This window comes from Hypanus sabinus, chromosome 27 (genome assembly GCF_030144855.1).
Source record: "Hypanus sabinus isolate sHypSab1 chromosome 27, sHypSab1.hap1, whole genome shotgun sequence".
NCBI classification, from domain to species: Eukaryota; Metazoa; Chordata; class Chondrichthyes; order Myliobatiformes; family Dasyatidae; genus Hypanus; species Hypanus sabinus.
The window spans coordinates 3407230-3427299 of record NC_082732.1 but is presented as its reverse complement, the minus strand read 5'-3'; the positions used below and the strand labels follow the sequence as shown (position 1 = coordinate 3427299).

The window sequence follows — 20070 nt, the reverse complement described above, 5'->3', positions numbered from 1 at the left end:
CTTCATATCATCTGCAAGCTTACTAACCTACTCATGTCCTATTCATTTTCATCCATGTCGTTTATATACATCACAAAGAAGTCTCAGCACAGATCCCTGCGGAACACCACTAATGACAGACCTCCAGCTAAAATAGCTTTCTTCAACTATGACCTTTGTCTTCTAAGAACAAGCCCATTTGAATCTAAATAGCCAATTCAATAAGAGTCCCATGCATCTTCATCTTCTGAATTACCCTCACATGAAGGACTTTGTCAAACACCTTATTAAAATCCATGCAGACAACATCCACAGCTTTAACTTCATCAATTACCCTCATCACCTCATCAAAAAGCTCATTCAAGTTAGTATAACACGACTTGCCCTGCACAAAGCCATGCTGGCTCCCCCTGATAAGGCAATGATCTTCCGAATGCTCATAAATCCTTTCCCCAAGAATTCTCTCCAGTAAATTCTCTACCACTGACGTGAGACTCACAAGTCTATAGTTTCCAGGATTATCCCTTGTTCCTTTTGTAGCGATGTACAACACACAGAGCTAGAAACAACGACACGCAGTCAGTAAGTCGTTCCGAGACTAGTTTATTCAAACTTCGCAGTGCTGGCTTTTAATCCCTAGTTCCCGCCCTCTCCGGGCAGAAATGATGTCAGAGGTGCATTACCAAAGTCTCTCCCCACACGCTGGCTATTTGTGAGCCAGTTCGCCTGCACAAAAAGTGGGTCACCACACTTTCTTAAATAATGGAACATTAGCTACTCACCAGTCCTCCAGGACCTTGCCTGTGGCTAGAGATGACACAAAGATATTAGTAAAGGCACCAGGAATCTCTTCTCTTGCCTCTCTCAATAACCTAGGATATATCCCATCAGGCCTTAGGATATACCACCTTAATGCTCCTTAGAAGACCAAATACCACATCCTCCCTTACCTCAAAGTACCCTAGCATATCAATATGCACAGCACTGACCTCTCTATCCTCCGTGTCCTTCTCCTTGGTAAAAATTAAGGTAAAGTACTCATTAAGGACCTCACCCATATTCTGCACCCAAGCATATATTCCCCTCTCTATCACTGAGTGGACCTCTTCTATCCCTAGTTGTTGCTCTTGATATATGTATAGAATGGCTTCGGATTCTCTTTAATTCTACCCACCATGGACTTTTCATGGCCTCTCCTGGCTTTTCTCATTCTCCTCATGTTATTTTCTGACTTCTTTAGAATCCTTAAGGTCTCTGTTTGATCTTAACTTTACATACTTTTCCTTTCTTCTTGACTAAATTCATCACCTCTCTGGACATCCAAGGTTCTCTTACCTTGCCATCCTTGTCCTTCCTTCTTACTGGAACATTCCTGCCCTGTACTCTGTGCAGTTGGTCTTTAAACACCCCCCACTTGTCAGATGTGGACTTAACCAAAAACAGTTGCTATCAGCTGTTGTTATCTCCTTAGTTCCTGCCCAATACTCTCGTAATTTGCTCTGCTCCAACATAGTAGTCTCCTGCAAGGTCCATGTTTATCCTTATTTACAGGCATCTTAAAACATAAGGAGTTATGGTCACTTTTCCCTATCTACAAATTCATTTAAGAAAATGTCCTGGATGTATCTAACAAATTCAGCCCCATCTAAACATCCTGCACTAAGAAGGTCCTAGTTTATATTAAAGAAGTTGAAATCCCCTAAGACAATAACCCCATTGTTTTACCTTTCCTTACTCTGACAGGATATCTGTTCTTCAATGTCCCTGTAGCTATTCATTATACTACAGATTGCACCCCTCCTATTTTTGAGCTCTACCTGTACAGGCTCAGTGGACAAACCACTGAGGAGGTCAGGATGAGATTTTAGGGAGCTAGAGAGAAGATGGAAAACAGGATCTCCAGAACAGTAATCTCTGGATTGCTGCCCATACCATACACCAGCAAGGTTAAGAATCTGACTATTTTCCAGATGAATTGCCAAGGGCAGGAGTTCAGATTTCTGGATCATTGGGATCTCTTCTTGGGAAGGTATAGCCTGTGCAAAAGCAACGAGTTACACCCAAACCCAAGGGGGACCCATATCTTTTCAGGCAGGTTTGCTAGAGCCATTTGGGAGGGTTTAAACTAATTTGGCAGGGTAGTGGGAATAGGAATGATAGTGCTGAAGATGAGGTAGTTAGTTTACAAACAGGCAGTGTGTATGGAGACTGCTAGCAAGGAGAGGCTGATGACAAAGATAAATTGCAGTCAACAGGATAAATTGCAATGTTAAAGGCGGACAAAATCAAAAGCATGAACACAAGACCGAAGATGCTATAGCCATATACAGAATAAGGTAGATGAACTTGGAGCACATTTACAGATTGCCACGTATGAAGTTGTGGTCATCAATGATTTGTGGCAGAACAAAGATCACAGCTGGGAGCCTAACGTTCAAAGATACACAGTGCATCATGAGGACAGGCAGAGGGGTGGAATGGCTCTGTTGGTAGAAAATTAAACCAAATCACTAGAAAGAGGTGACAAAGGGTTGGAAGGTGTTGGATCAATGTGAGTAGAGCTAAGGAACAACACACAGAAAATGCTGGTGGAACGCAGCAGGCCAGGCGGCATCTATAGGAGGCAGTATAGTTGACGTTTCAGGCCTCCCATAGATGCTCCCTGGCCTGCTGCATTCCACCAGCATTTTCTGTGTGGTGCTTGAATTTCCAGCATCTGCAGATTTCTTTATGTTTGCAAGGGTAAAAAGACTCTGATGGGAGTTACAGACAGACACCCCCTCCCCAAAACAGTAGTAAAGATGTGATTTACATATTACAACAGGAGACAGAAAATGCCTACCAAAAGTTACAATAGAGTCACAGGGGATTTCAATATGCATGTAGATTGTGAAAATCAAGGTGATGTTGGATCCCAAGAGGGAGAGTTTCTAGAATGCCCTTGAGATGGCTTTTTAGTGCAGCTCATGGTTAAGCCCACTAAGGGATCAGCTTTCCTGGATTGGGTGTTGTGCAATGAACCAGATTTGATTAGAGGTAAAGGAACACTCAGGGACCAAGTGATCATAATATGATAGAATTCACCCTGTAATTTGAGAAGGAGAAGCTAAATTCAGTTTTTACAGTGGAGTAAAAGGGCACAAGCGAGAAGCTGGCCAAAAGAACACCATGACGGCAGAGCAGAAATGGCTGGAATTCTAAAAGCAATTCAGAAGGCACAGGATATATAAGAGGAAGAAGTGTTCTAAAGTCAGGATGACAAAACTGTGGCTGACAAGTCAAAACCAACTTAAGTCAAAGAGAGGGCAAATAATACAGCAATAATTAGTAAGAAGTTAGAGGATTGGGAAGCTTTTAAAAATCAACAGAAGGCAACTAAAAAAAATAATAAATAATGAAATAATGGAATACAAGTGTAAGCTAGTCAGTAATATTAAAGAAGATACAAGAATTTCTTCAGATACATTAAGTGTAAAAGAGAGGCGAGAGTACATATCAGACTGCTGGAAAATAATGATGGAGAGTTAGTAATAGGGGACAAGGAAATGGTGGATCAATTGAGTAAGTATTTTGCATCAGTTTTCACTTCTGAAGACCCTAGCAGTATGATGGAAGTTCCAGGTGTCGGGGGCATGAAGTGTGTGAAGTTACCATAACTAGAGAGAAGGTTCTTGGGAAACTAAAAGATCTGAAAGTAGGTAAATCAACTGGACTAGAGGGTTCTGAAAGAGGAGGCTTAAGAGATTGTGGCGGCATTAGTAATGATCTTTCAATAACAAATTGATTCTGGCAAGCTTCCAGAGGAATGGAAAATTGCAAATGTCACTCCATTCTTCAAGAAAGGAGTCAAAAGAAAGGAAATTATAGGCCAGTTAGTCTGATATCAGTGGTTGGGAAGATGTTGGAGTCTATTTATATGGATGTGGTTTCAGGATACTTGGAAGCACATGATAAAATAAGCTGTAGACACTACGGTTTTCTTAAGGGAAAATCCTGCCCGACAAATCTGTTGGAATTCTTTGAAGAAATAACAAAGCATGACAGACAATGGAGACTCAGTGGATGTTGTGTACTTATATTTTCAGAAGAATTTTGACAAGGTACCACACATGAAACTGCTTAACAAGAGCCCATGGTAATACAGGAAAGATACTACCATGGATAAAGCACTGGTTGATTGGTAGGAAGCAAAGATGGAATAAAAGGAGCTTTTTCTGGTTGGCTACCGGCAACTAGCAGCATTCCACAGGACTGTTTCTTTTGTGGCCAAGGTTGCGGACAATATGAAGTCAGCTAGTTTTGAGGAAGTACAGAGGCTACAGGAGGACTTAGGTAGATGAGGAGAAAAGACAAAGAAGTGGCAGATGGAATATAGTGTTGGTAAGTGTATGGTAATGAATGCACTTTGGCAGAAGAAATGAAAGCAGACTATTTTCTAAATAGTGAGAAAATTCAAAAATCTGAAGTGCAAAAGGATGTGGGAGTCCTTGTGCAAGGTCCCCTAAAGGGCAATTTGCAGGTTGAGTTGGTGGTGAGGAATGTGATGGTAGTGTTCATTTCAAGAGTACTGGAATATAAAAGCAAAGATAAGGAAAGGCACTAGTGATGCCTTACTTGGAGTATTATAAACAGCTTTGAGCCTCTTATCTAAGAAAGGATGTGCTAACATTGGAGAGGGCTCAAAGGAGGTTCATGAAAAAGATTCTGGGATTGAAAGGCTTGCCAAATGAGAAGCATTTAATGGCTCTGGGACTGTACCCACTGGAATTCAGAAGAATGAGGGGTAACCTCATTGAAACCTATCAAATGTTAAAAAGACTCAATAGAGTGGATGTGGAAATGATGTTACCTATGGCAGTGGATTCAAAGACTACAGGACACAGCTTCAGAATAGAGGGGTGTCCTTTGAGAATGGAGATGAGGAGCAATTTCTAAAGCCAGAGAGGGGCAAATTCATTGCTACAGGCACCTGTGGAGACCAAGTGATTGGCTATATTTAAGGCAAAGGTGGATAGGTTCTTGATTAGTCAGGGTATGAAGAGATATGGGGAGAAGGCAGGAGATTGGGGCTGAAAGGAAAATTGGATCAGCCAAGGTGATATGGCAGGGCAGACTCAATGAGTCAAATGGCCTAATTCTGCTGTTATGATTTTTACCTATAATATTCCTAGTATTAAAATACACACACTTCAAACTACCATCCTATCATGTCTATTATTTTGCTCCAACCTGTTTTTACTGGCCGAGTGCAAAGAGGAAAAATACATTTCCCTAGCCAAGACTGTAGAAAAGTGGCTTCAAATGTAGACTACCAGTTCTGTTCCTAAAGTCGATTTGACACTCAGTTGTAATCTCTCCACGTAACCTTAATGAGATCAAATACAAATCAACCGAATAACTACTTTAGCACAAAACACTGAGGTAACATTTTCCACATGCTTATTTTAAACCACCAATGAAAAGCAATGAGATTCTTGCATATCAACTTCTAGATTAATGTGTCTAAGTTTCAAGATCAAGATTGTTTATTGTCAATTGTCAGTACACAAGTGTAAAGAATAAAATGATTGTTACTACATTATTGATCTTCATGTGGATCATGCACACTGGACGAAAATATGAATGAAAATAGAGGTTACTACACTGAAGTTTAATTGAAGTTTGCTTAGATTTATTTAATACTCACCCGCATCTTCCTCAATCCCTTGTCCCAACACTGTCTCCTTTTGAGGACTATGGCAGAGATACAATGCTTGTCGTAATTCCAGGTTATGAAACCAAACCTGAAGCAGGGTGTTGACATAACAAGTAGCTCCAAGATTAGTTAGGCCTACAAAAGCATTCTTAAGAAAAAGAAAAACAATTTGAATTATGAGGGCTCTTTTATAATCAAAGAGAATATTCAAGGTTGCTAACATTGCCAAAGTAAAGAGTTTACTAGACATAAATGGAACACTTCACTTTACAGTTCATTTTATCCTGTCCAAGTAATAGCGTTAAGGACAGAACTCATGAAAAGTATACCTAAAGAATGAAACTGCAATATTAATATCTCACTTAACGCTATTTATGGTATTGTCCAATACACGAGCCAAAAAGCCCAATGCCATTTGTTCGATAAACAAAATAGAAAATAAAATGTAATCCCAATAAGAGTTATTGGTGATGAGGAAGTAGGTGAAAGGACAAGTGTAGAACTTGTCATACTTGCAGGGATTAAGAGCCAGGAGAGAGACGTGGGGAGAGACAAGTGGACAAGGGAGTCATATAGAGAGTGATTCTGATGAGGGAAAGCAGAGAGAGAGGGGAAACAAATATGTGCTTAATGGTAGGATCCTGTTAGAGATGGTGGAAGCTAGAGAGAATGAAATGCTGGATACAGAAGCTCACAGGTGGTAGATAAGGTCAAGGGGAACCCAATCCCTGTTGTGACTGCAGGAAAATGAGGTAGGGGCAGATGTGCAGGAAATGGAAGAGATGTGGGTGAGGGCAGCATCGATAATCATGGAAGAAAACCCCAAACTTTGGAAAAAAGAGGACATCTCAAATGTTCTAGAATGGAAAGCTCAGCCTGAGAACAGATGCAGTGGACAAGGAGGAAGTTGAGAAACTTGAGAAATAAAATCTGCATTATTCAGAGCAAAATTGGTGGCGAGATTGGAGGTGATGCCCAGTGCAGAAACTCTAGAACTTGTAATTTAGCAATAATCTTTCTTCAAAATGCACTATATTTACTCACCTTGCATCTCCTTTCAGAATTAGGGTCATCAATGTTGTGGAAGCTATTTTCATCAATTTCCCCCAGCCATACATGTTCACCAAGACCCACTAAGCAGTTGGGATTCCCTCTACAGTTGCGTCTACATTGGGAAAGCAAATACTAAAATGAAAATCTTGAATAAATTTTGAAGGCAATTATTAAAACACAGTTTTAGTGAGAAAACAAGATGATCCAATCACGGTATCTAATGTAATTTCAGAATCAAATTGTAATTAAATTGTTCTAATATTTAAAATATCGAGCTAACCACAGCAAGTGGACTTTATTTGATTCTAATCTCTACAGGGGATAAAAAGCTTTGAAATTTTCATTCATGAGAATCAGGAAGGTCACCATGTATGAAGGAATGATGAAATAAGAATGGAGAAACAAGTGGAGCTTCCTTTTCCAATCCCCACTCAATTGCCTATTCTACCTATCCCTAAATCAGTCCATATCCAACAATACACAAAACCCCTACTACCACACCACCACATGCACCATCTTTAGTCTATAGATCAGTCTCTGATCCAACCTGCATTTAGCCTCAAGATAATCATATCCAATATACAGCCAGTTTCTGGACCACTCCAACTGTTGGAAAAAGAAAATGAATCTCAAGGTTATATACGGCGATGTATTTGTACTTTGATAATACATTTACTTTTAACTTTTTGAACTTTGAACTACTCAACCCACCACCTAGGCCCTCCCCACCATTATTTACTGGTCCCATTACTTCTGTCCACATCTGAGTGCAGTGCCACTTCCTACCAGCACCATCCTGCAGGTCCCTTTAACTTCTCACCTCCTTCCTCCAAATCTGGCTCAAACTTTTATCTTTACTTCACATGGACTACTATCCATTAATGCAGTTATGTTTCTGATTATAGGCTTTCAGACAACGAAAAAAAGATCAATTTACATATATCTGCTGTTTCCCATTTGCCAGTCAACTTTCTAACTATACCAATGAACGCTTGAAGTCAGAACTAAAACATGGACAAGGAAATCTTCTGATTACAACCCTCCCTAACCAATGTATCAGTGCACTACCTTAATGAATATTTGGTAAAAACACTGAAATTAGCAAGACAATGGGTATGAGAAGTTCAAAGAAGTTCACTAAGAGAACACAATAATACCAATAATGAACAAGACTCTCCTAGCTTTGAAAGGCATAGAAATGCAGCTGATAAGTGCACAAGAATAATCTACAATATTTGACCTCATTCTCACCAATCAGATTTGTGATACATTTCAGACACATTTAACCATGAAAATAGATCTAATCAACAATTTGCAGTCCTTTTAGTTTCAGTTAAGAATGATGGGAAACAATTAAGCAGCCATAAGGTTGGAGGTGGTCCAAGACATCCTCATCTTCAATTATGGTAGGACATAAGGCTGATTTATACTTGTGCGTACAAGCTACGTCATAGTGAGCATGCGTTGGTATGCGCTAAAACGCTAGTTGGCGGTAGGGCTTCTATGCCACTGTGTTGGGTTTCTTCGCGAGAGAAATGAACGAGGAAATGCATTTCAAACATTTTCACATGTCAGCAGGTAGATTTGACAATCTGGTTCATCTATTTTGCATTGGTGTACATACATGGCGGAGAAGAAGCAACCAGAAATGCGTAGGAGGAAATTCGATACTACCAAGCAGACTAATCACAGTTGTTGTGGTCTGCGTTGCCGCAACGCACGAGTTACTTTTTTGGGGAGGTGCACATCACCCTACAGCGTAGAATGCATGGTACCTACAGCATAGATGCAATGCACAAGTATAAATCAGCCTTCAGTATACAATTGCTAAAGATAATGTTGAAGCATTTGCAACCACATTCAGCTGATAATATCAAATGGATCATCCATTTTTGCTTCTTCGCGAGATCTTCATCATTACAAACGCCAGCTTTCAAGTCATTCTCATTTGCTCCATGGGATATCAAGAAACAATTGACAGTTCTTAATACAACAAAGAATATATAACCAGATAAATCTGGCTGAAGTATTGAAGACTTCCATTCCAAACCAGCTATACCTCAAGCCAAGCTGTTCAAGTACAGTGGTAACACTGGTAATGTACTGGCAATATAAAAGAAACCACATTATAAATACTTAGTCCACTCCCAATAATCAGTTAATTGATAAGGGCGCATCACGGATGATGCTAGCATGTTATAGTTATCAATAAGCTTGTTCAACCAAACCCACTTATGGCCTAAGTAAGTCAGCCATCAAGCACTCACCTACGCTAATCCTATTTTAACCTTCCACAGTCAACTTGCCCCAATATTATCAACCACTGACAAACTACCAGCAATTTATAGTGGAAATTAACCTGCCAACCCATGTCTTTGAGATGAGGGAGTAATTCATACCAACCAGACTAAAGGCCATAAGACACTGGAAGAATTGCAAACTTCACACAGACTGCAGCAGAGTTCAGGATAGAGCCCAGGTTGCTGGAGCTGAAAGGCAGCAGCTCAACCAGTTGCATCACAGTGCCATCCATTTATAAAAATGTATTTCAATTACAGTTGCAAGAGAAAGCTTGTGAATCCTTCCCAGTTACCTGGAAGACAAAGGAGCAGATTCAGGCCAGAAGGCCCACCTACTCTGCTCTGCCATTTTATCTGATCCATTTTTCATCTTAGTCCTAATTTGCTGCCTTCTCCCCTTATCCTTTCATGTCCTGATTAGTCGAGAATCTATCAACCTCTGCCTTATATACAGTCTGCCCTCCTTATCTGCGGGGGATTGGTTCCGGGACCCCTTGCAGATACCAAAATTTGTGGATGCTCAAGTCAACCTCATTCAACCTGTCTCAATGCGCTGGACCTTTGGACCCAGCAGAATCCTTATTTAACCTGTCTCAGTGCAGTGGATATTAGGACCCGGCGGCAGAGATCGGAATCTGCAGTGTTTATGTTCACAAAAATAATCACAAACACGATTGAAGGTAAAGTGGAAATAATAAAGCGATCGGAAAGAGGTGAAACGCCATCAGTAATTGGAAAATTGTTAGGCTATGTCAGTCACCAATCGGAAAATTTTAAAGGATAAAGTGAGAAAGGCTCTGCCCCGATGAAAGTTACAATTATTACTAACCAACTCAGTGGTTTAATTATTGGGTTTTGGGTTTTTGATCCTCCACATCAACCCGGCACAGTGGTCTGTCCTAAGTCCTGAGAACTTCCGTTCCCGAGCCCGGCGGTGAAACATACTTTCTTAAGTGTTTTATATGCAGAGAAAGGTAAAATATATACTAAGACAAATATTTGACTAGCTGATGCTAAATAATACGGGATGTACCTGTTCCAACTTACTTAGTAAGAGAACTTACGATTTTTTTCGATCCCGATCCACAATAACTCACGCACATCCTCCCATATATTTTAAATCATCTCTAGATTACTTATAATACCTAATACAATGTAAATGCTATGTAAACTAGTTGTTATATTGCATTGTTTAGGGAATAATGACAAGAAAAAAAGGTCTGCATGCTCGAACAACAAGTGCTGGAAGACCACTTCCAGGTTTCTGCGATTGGTTGAATTCGCACATACAGAATTTGCGGATAAGGAGGGCCGACTGTATATCCAATGACTTGGACTCCAGAGCCATCCATGGCAACGAATTCCACAGATTAACCACCCTCTGACTAAAAAAAAATCCTCATCATGTCCATTCTAAAAGGATGCCCCTGCGTTCTGAGGTTGTGTCCTCTGGAAGGGAGTGGGGGACCAAGTCGAAGTGGGGCGTGAGCGGAGATAGCGTGAGCAGGGAGAGACTGGTTTATTGATACTAAGTGGGAAATTCTTTTGTTACAGCATAGACATGTAACCCCCTGGGTCGCCTCAAGCTCGCTCAGCTCGTTCTCGTCTAGGGGGAGCAGCCTTTGGCCCCGCCAAACTGGGTAATCAGCTGGTGTGGATGCTGTGTGGTGTCCCCGCCTCGCCCAAAACCAGACAATACACCATAAGCGATAAACTGAGTACAATTTATGAAGGTTACTATAACTAAGTGATTAATAACGATACAGTATATATGAAGAGAAAAAATAAAGAAAAGGCGCCAAACTTATCAAAGTCCAAACCACTTCATGCACAACCATTGGAGCTCAATTACTGAAGTCTTCTGGCCACCATTCGATCCCCTCCGAACTCCTCGACTCGCAGCTCAGGACCCTCCGAAGTGGTCAACCAAGCACTTCTAGCTTCATCCCCCCCCCCCCCCTCCTCGGAGTACCTCCGGGCCTCGGACCCCCACTTGGGGTCCGTTCCTCGCCCAGCTTACAGCATTGCGTCCTCTCTCTCGATCCCCTTGCGCCGATCTACCCAAAAGCCCACCAACAAAAGCTTACAGACTCAGAAGAAAGAACATTAATCCCCATTTGGTTTACAAAGGAATACCATTCTTGTTATCAGTAAATTTTAACCCAAACAAGCTTCCAGCACTCTCTTGCAACAAAGGAGCATTCCTGCTAGTTAACTAAACAAAGCCCTTTTGATTACATACACAGTAACAAAGAAAAAAGAAACCCCCTTTACACTCTCCCCCAACCAAATAAAAGTCATGTCCTCATGACTATTAAATAACTCGCCACCTTTCCTGCCAACACACCGTAACCCAAGCACAAACAGTGACATCTCCTCCCCACACAGTAAACCTCACGCCCTGTTCTTCAGGCGCTACTTAGGCCAACTATCTGGGAGTTCCCTAACCCTTCTGAGACCTCTGTACCCCCTCACCTAAACCCTTCAGGCTCGGACACAACTGGGGATATCTTGGGCCCACTACCAAATCCTCTTTCAACCTCTCACTCGTGCCCCACACTGCACACAGCTAACCCTCCCCACTACACCTGGCTCAATGGGAGAAGGGTCAAAGGTCTCTTCCTCAATCGAGGGCAAGTCAGCAAAAGGCAGCATGTACCACACATCCAGCACATCATCCATTGAATCTGTATTCTTCCTCATTTCTGCGATCGGTAGCTGCTGTTTGATCTTCTCCAAACGGAAACACGTGGCCTGCACTGCTCCTGCAGTCTCTTCAGCCTCCTGTTCAGTATTCACTGCACTTCTCTCCAGCTTTTTCTTCCTCTTGACTTTTTCCAGGTCAACTTTCAGGTTTTGCACTTCATTTGAACTGTCGATGGTCATCTTCAGGTTCCCTTCAAGCTTCCGCTTCTCTCTTCTGAGATTTGTCTGTAATTTCTTCACCTCCGCAAACTCCCCTCTCCAGGTTCTCAGTTTGCTATTGCCCCCAGACAACTTTCTTCATTCTCTCCAACTTGTAAGTCTTCCGAATGGTTTCAGATCACTTTCTCCAGTCTCTCCGTCTTCATTTCAAACTTGATTCCGTAGAGACAGTCACTCACGAGCTGCGACCTTCGCCAGCCCTGGCACGTGTCCAGAAAACACTTTAACTCGGTAGTTCTCAGCTGCTCCTGCAACGACCTCACTTCATATTCTCCTGAGGCAAATCCAAATACCAAGAGATCATCCACATACACCAAAACTCCAAACGCCTCCACATCCCCTATGGTCTTCCACCTGTCCCGCAGGAAGGTTGCAAGGGCTCCAGATATGCCCTGTGGCATCTTTTCAGACCCGAAGACTCCTAGGGAATTTATAACGGCCGTCTTCTCCTTGTCAGCCCCACTCATCGGGATCTGGCAACATCCGCTCCTCAGATCCAGCACTTTAAACCACATCGCACCACTCAGACAGGCCATTGCCTCTTCGGCCCTAAGGGCCATATTCTGGTCACTGACAGTGCGCCTCTTCAACGCAATATAATCCACACACACGCTGCCTACGTCTTCCACGGCTTCAGGGGCCAGTCGCCGCAACCTCTCTCTCCGAGGTGTCTTCAGCGGTCAACTCCCCTCCCTCGTGGTATTTCGCAGCGTCCACAAAGAGGGTCTCACCCTCAGATACTTCCCCCAGGCCGTACCACCACTGGCTCTTGTTTGAATTCGGTATTGGCCCAATGCTGCTACACACGTCTGCACAAGCAGCTCAAAACTCTGGGTGCATCGACAATGCCTCCAAACAGCGCTCACCCGCCTCCTCCGGGCAGGCCCCCAAGCACACCAGCAGGATATTGGTTCTCTCTGGAACAGAAACGCTGCCTGTCTCAACAGTGTCCGGACACATCAGCATTAACGATTCATGAACCTCAGTCTCCTCCACTTTTGCCTCTAAGAACTCCATTTTCACTGACCAACAACCGTCGTCTGGATAATCACCGGCACTGGTACCCCGAATCTCCAGTGTCCTCAATGTCGTCAAGGGTAAGTGCTTCCAATAACGGTTATGAGACAAACTGCACAGCAACTTAACTGGCGCCCCGGTGCCGAGGATGGCTTTAACTTGACTTCCATCCATCCGTAACAACACCTGTGCGCGTGGCCCCTCTAAGCCTTCAGGAATAGAATCTGTTCCTTTCGGGAGTTCCTTGGTACATTGCTGGGAACGTGCTCCCCCAGAGACCCCAAGCCATTCCCCCACTGGGCCTCCTCTAAGTTTCCCAACACCTCTCGAATCAACGGAACAACTGATCCCCTTGACAGATCCCCTTGGCACCACAAGCAATTTATCTGCCTCCCTAGGCAAAAGGGATACCCTAAAAACTTTCCACCAATCTCCTGCCACGGATATGATAAGCCCCCCAGCTGCGGCATTTGACTTCCATTCGAACCACACTCATTTTCCCACACTTTCCCAGAACTGGCAGCTGTCACTTCGAGGTAATTGAGCCCGACAGTTCTAACAAAGTCACCAGCCCGCCTACTCAAACTTTCAACCCGTCCCTGTCGCTTTTCCTCAGCCAAGCACTGCCACTCACCCAACAACTGAGGGGTCCACTCCGCCCACGCCTCCACCCCTTTAGGGCTGGACATTATTCCAACAACCGCTGCTGAAACATCCCAACCTGTCACTCCTCACTCTTCAAACAGTACGGACAACCCATGGTTCCACCACCATTTCGTCAGCACTAGTCGGAACTCGAACAACGACTTCCAGGCTACCAACAGCAGCCACCCCACCCAACACACACGTAGCGATAACCAGCAATCACACACCCACAAGGGCACACCAGCTCTTCGCCGCAAACATAATTTAAAGAGGGTGATCACACAGCTTCCACAAAAATCCCAGACGAGCCCCCACAATGTAACCCCCTGGGTCGCCTCAAGCTCGCTCAGCTCGTTCTCGTCTAGGGGGAGCAGCCTTCAGCCCCACCAAACTGGGTAATCAGCTGGTGAGGATGCTGTGTGATGTCCCCGTCTCGCCCAAAACCAGACCATACACCATAAGCGATGAAATGAGTACAATTTATAAAGGTTACTATAACTAAGTGATTAATAACGATACAGTATATATGAAGAGAAAAAATAAAGAAAAGGCGCCAAACTTATCAAAGTCCAAACCACTTCATGCACAACCGTTGGAGCTCAATTACTGAAGTCTTCTGGCCACCATTCGATCCTCTCCAAACTCCTCGACTCGCAGCTCAGGACCCTCCGAAGTGGTCAACCAAGCACTTCTAGCTTCATTCCCCCCCCCCTCCTCGGAGTACCTCCGGGCCTCGGACCCCCGCTTGGGGTCCGTTCCTCGCCCAGCTTACAGCATTGCATCCTCTCTCTCGACCCCCTCGCGCCGATCTACCCAAAAGCCCACCAACAAAAGCTTACAGACTCAGAAGAAAGAACATTAATCCCCATTTGGTTTACAAAGGAATACCATTCTTGTTATCAGTAAATTTTAACCCAAACAAGCTTCCAGCACTCTCTCGCAACAAAAGAGCATTCCTGCTAGTTAACCAAACAAAGCCCTTTTGATTACATACACAGTAACAAAGAAAAAAGAAGAAACCCCCTTTACAGACTTTTAAAAAACATAGTATGCAGACTTACCTAATAATAAAGTACAACAACAATGTACGAAGTAATAAAACAGGGACTAGTATACTATGATGTGTGTTTGGTAGGAAAGATTTTCTGTAATGATCATTGTGACAGTGGACCTGAATGAGTCTGTTTGAAAGGGTGCTTCGCTTCTTATTCAGTAGGTCATGGAGAGGCTGTGTCAGATTGACCATAATGGATATAGGCTTTGTCAGTGATCTCCTCTCCACCACTAACTCAAAAGAGTCCGGGTTGTAGCCAAGAACAAATCCAGTATTTCTGATGAGTTTATTTAGCCTTTTTGCATCATCAGCACTGATGTTGCTCCCCCAACATAAAACCGCAAAGAAGACTGCACTCGCTACAACAGACTGGTAAAGGATCTCCAACATCTGCCTTCCTTAGAAAATAGAGTCTGCTCATCCTCCTCTTGTAAACAGCCTTGGCGTTGGTTTTCCGGTCAAATCTCTTGTTGAGGTGAACACCCAAGTATTTGTACTCCTCCACCACCGCAACAACTCCTCCCAGGAAGTATACTGGACTCATCACAGTCCTCTTTCTCCTACAGTCAATCACCATTTCCCTGGTCCTGGCCATATTCACGAGCAGGTGATTCCTTTAGGAAATCCTGCATAAGCAATCCCAAGTCCTTTAGCGCCACATTTTTTATTTTCTCTCCATTTAGAAAATAGTCATCCCTTTCATTTCTTCTGTCAAAGTGCATAACCATATATTTCCTGCCTCTGTATTCCATCTGCCATTTCTTTGCCTAGGTCCTTCTGTAGCTTCTCTACTTTCTCAAAACTACCATCACCTCCACCTACCTTCGTATCATCCACAAACTTGGCCACAAAGCCATCAATTCCATTATCCATGTCATTGATGCAGGAAAGGCTTTCTTCTGATGACTCTTCCATGAAGGTGATATTTGTGCAGATGTCGCTGCACAGTAGAACAGTGCACCACCACTCCAGAGTCTGCTAAATCTTCCTGAAGGTCTTTTGCAGTCAAAGGGGGGTTTTGATCTGCCGTTCTAGCAATCCTACGAGCAGTTCTCTCGGAAAGTTTTCTTGGTCTTCCAGACCTCAATTTGACCTCCACCATTCCGGTTAACTGCCATTTCTTAATTACATTACGAACTAAGGAAACGGCTACCTGAAAACACTTTGCTATCTTCTTATAGCCTTCTCCTGCTTTGTGGGCATCATTTATTTTAACTTTCAGAGTGCTAGGTAGCTATTTACAGGATCCCATAGCTGCTGATTGTTGGGACAAGGTTTGAGGAGTCAGGGTATTTATAAAGCTTCGAAATTTGCATCACCTGGCCTTTCCTAACCATGACTGTGAACAAGCCATAGCCCTAAAAAGCTAATTAAGGTCTGAGACCTTGGTGACAGTTATCTGAGAGCTCGGATCTCTTGGGGTGCCCAAACGTCTGCATGATGCTCCTTTCCTTTTTTTCACTCTAAAATTGTACAAAACAAGAATAATACACCAATATTGCTCAAAATGTTGAAAAGAATGTTTCATCTTTATGACTTTTGGAGATCGGTTCATCTTCTACTCACTTACTATTTACAGTAACAGAAATTTTGATCGGGGTGCCCAAATTTCTGCATGTCACTGTAATGTAAAAAGAAGTGGTCTCAATGCAAACCCCTGTGAAACACCACTAGTCACTGGCAGCCAACCAGAAAAGGCTCCTTTATGTCCCAATCTTTGCCTCCTGCCAGTCAGCCACTGTTTTATCCACACTAGAATCTTCCCTGCAATACCATGGGTTCATAAATTGTAAAGCAGTCTCATGTGTGGCACCTTGTCAAAGGCCTTCTAAAAATCCAAATACACATTAACCAATTCTCCTTTGTCTATCCTGCTTATTGTTTCTTCAAAGAATCCCAACAGATTTATCAGGCAAGATTTTCTCGAGGAAACCATGCTGACTATGGCCTTTTTCATCATGTGTCCAAGTAATCTGAAACCACATCTTTAACAATCAACTCCAACATCTTCCCAACCACTGAGGTCAGACTAACTGGCTTGCAATTTCCTTTCTACTGACTCTCTCCCTTCTTGAAGACTGAAGTGACATTTGCAATGTTCTAGTCCTCCAGAACCATGCAGAATCCATTGATTATTCAAAGATCATTACTAAAGCCTCCACAATCTCTTCAGCCACCTCCTCCAGAACCCTGGGGTATACACCATCTGGTACAGATGACTCAAAGAACCTGTTTTCAAAGAACCTTCTCCCTAGTAATGATAACTTCACACACTTCATTACCCCAGACACCTGGAACTTCCACGTTACTGCTAGTATCTTCCATAGAGAAGACTGATGCAAAATGTTTAATTAGTTTGTCTGTTATTTCCTTGTCCTTATTACTCACTCTCCAGCATCATTTTCCAGCAGTGCTCTTTAACATTTTATGTACCTGAAGAAAATTTTGGTATATTATTGCTAGCTTACTTTCGTATTCCATCTTTACCGTCTTAATGTCTATTTATTTGCCTTCTGTTAGTATTCAAAAGCTTCCCAATCCTCTAAATTCTCACTAATTTTTGCTGTATTATTTGCCTTCTCTTTGGCTTTTATCTTGGCTTTGACTTCTTTTGTTAGCGATTGTTATGTCATCTTGCCCTTAGAATACTTCTTCCTCTTTGGGATGTATATATCCCAAGCCTTCTGAATTGCTCCCAGAAATTCCAGCCATTGCTGCTCTGACGTCATCCCTGCCAGTGTTCTTTTCCAATCAATTCTGGCCCAACTCCTCTTTCATGCCTTTGTAATTCCCTTTAATCTACTGTAATACTGATACATCTGACTTTACCTTCTTCTCCTCAAAATTCAGAGTGAATTCAATCATATTATGATCACTTGCCCCTCAGGATTATTTTACCTTAAGCTCCCTAATCAATTCCAGATCATTTCACAACACTCGATTCAGAACAGCTGACCCCTAGTGGGATCAAACACAAGCTGCTCTAAAAAGCCATCTCATAGGGGCACTCTAGAAATTTCACCTCTTGGCATCTAGCACTAACCAGATTTTCCCCATCTACCTGCATATTGAAATCCACGACTAATGTAACATTGCCCTTTTGGCATTCATTTTCTATCTCTGGTTGTAATTTATAGACCTTGTATTTATTGTTTGGGGGTCTCCCATCAGGGTCCCTTTACTCTTGCAGTTCCTTAGCTCTATCCACAATGATTCAATGCCCTCTGACCCTATCCCTGGTAGCGTGGCGGGAGGATGGGGTGAGAGCATGAAATGGAAGAGGAAGAGAAGCCCTTTTTTGAAAAAGGGGGACATTGCCTTCGTTCTGGAATAAAAAGCCACATTCTGAGAGCAGATGCAGTGGAGACAGAGGAATTGAGAGAAGGGGATGGCATTTTTACAATTAACAGGGTGGGAAAAGGTATAATGCAGGTAGCTGTGAGAGTCCTTCCATTTATAATAAACATCAGGAGATAAGCTGTCTCCAAAGACAGAGACAGAGAGAGATCGAGAAAGGGGAGGGAGGTGTCAGAAATAGACCAGGCAAATATGAGGGCAAGGTGGAAGTTGGAGGCAAAATTAATGAAGTCAACGAGCTCTGCATGGGTGCAGGAAGCAGGGAATTGTTCAAAGCTGCCCTCAGCCACATATCTTCCATTCCTTTCCTCCACATTAATGCTACCCTCAACCACATCTCTTCCATTTCACACACATCTGCTCTCACCCCATCCTCCCACCACTCTACTAGGGACAGGGTTCCTCATCCTGACTTACCACCCTGCCACCCTCCACATCCAGCGCATAATTCTCTGTAACTTCCACCATCTCCAATGGGATTCCACCACCAAGCACATCTTTCCCACCCCCTACCCCACTTTCTGCTTTCTGCAGGGATCACTCCCTATGGCAGGGGTCAGCAACCTTTACCACTGAAAGAGCCACTTGGACCCGTTTCCCACAGAAAAGAAAACACTGGGAACCGCAAAACCCGCTTGACATTTAAAATGAAATAACACTGCATACAACGTTTTGTTTTGCCTTTATGCTATGTATAAACAAACTATAATGTGTTGCATTTATGAAATTGATGAACTCCTGCAGAGAAAATGAAATTACATTTCTGCATGCAACAAAAACATTTTGAACTCCGAAAAAAAGACGTTGGGTTGAAGGTTACTTTTAAGTAAAATACTCAACGTCTATTTGAGTCCTTCTTGTATTTATGAAAAACGCCAAACTTAAATTTGCCGCCAGCAGCAAACCAAAAATAACGTCAGCCAGCTGTCAACCTGAAAAATAAAAGGACTATTTCACTGAACAATGAAAACATATGAATATACGTAAAATAATAGGCAATTAAAATATTTATCATACTTGTTCAGGTTGACTCACACCTGACAATGCAGTCGTATTTAGTAGGGATGGATCGATGCTTAGGGGAGTGACCGGGAAGGATAATGTGTTTTTTTCCTCTCTGAACTCACAGAAGCGTTTCCCAAACGATGTTTGCATTGCGATGATTGCAGAATGTAAATACTCCGAATTTATCATGTCGTGACCTTGTTTGAACTCTCTCAAATTGGGGAAGTGAGACAATGTGCCTTTCTGTAAATCTCTGGCAAGCAACGTCAACTTGCGCTCGAATGCCAAAACATCCTCCAACATGTGCAGGGCTGTACGTCCTTACCCCGTTGAAGAGCTGTGTTCAGGTGCGCTGTCATGTCTACCATGAAGTGTAGCTTTTCCAGCCACTCTGGCTGTTCCAGCTCAGGAAAGTTGAGCCCTTTGCTGCCCAGGAAAGTTTTCACTTCTTCCAGACACGCGACAAAGCGTTTCAGCACCTCCCCTTTGGACAGCCACTGGACTTTGTTGTGCAGCAGGAGATCAGAATATGCGCTTTCCAGCTCGTCCAGTAACAAACGGAATTGACGGTGATTTAAACTTTTTGCCATTATTTTATTGACAATCTGAATGACAACATCCATTACTTCTGTGCATTCCGGAGGAAATGTTTGAGCGCACAGTGCCTCTTGGTGCAAGATGCAGTGAAAAGTCAGCAGCTTTCTGTCCAGCGACTTCTGCAGTAAAGCCACAAATCCCTTGTGCGTTCCCGTCATATTCGGTGCCCCATCAGTAGCTACTGACACCAGATGGGTGGTCTTTATTCCTTTGGCTCTTAAACAATTCAAGACAGCCTCACAGATGTCCTCCCCCGTGTTTGGTCTTTTAGAGGTATCAACTCAATCAGTTCTTCCTGTGGCCCGGCAGAGTTTACATACCGGCAGAACAACGCTATTTGTTCAATATCACCTTTGTCTTTAGACTCGTCACAGGCAATCGAGTAGGCCACAGCTGAATTGATGTCTTTAATTTGCTGTCTTGTGATGTCTTCTGCCATTTTT

At 42.9% G+C, this 20070-nt stretch overlaps 1 protein-coding gene across 11 annotated transcripts in view; it reads right to left on the bottom strand.

The window, feature by feature from the left end:
• usp48 (ubiquitin specific peptidase 48) overlaps window positions 1-20070 on the bottom strand; it is a 242993-nt gene that overhangs the window by 201694 nt on the left and 21229 nt on the right. For all 11 annotated transcript variants that reach the window (XR_009508155.1, XR_009508157.1, XR_009508156.1 and 8 more), the window contains exons 2-3: window positions 6719-6839; window positions 5666-5822 (exon numbers count right to left, since the gene is read on the bottom strand). Coding sequence is in view for 4 of the 11 variants with exons in the window: in XM_059951677.1 (XP_059807660.1) it covers window positions 5666-5822; window positions 6719-6839 (278 nt within the window). In the remaining 7 variants the exon portion in view is untranslated. The remainder of the gene's footprint in view (window positions 1-5665; window positions 5823-6718; window positions 6840-20070) is intronic.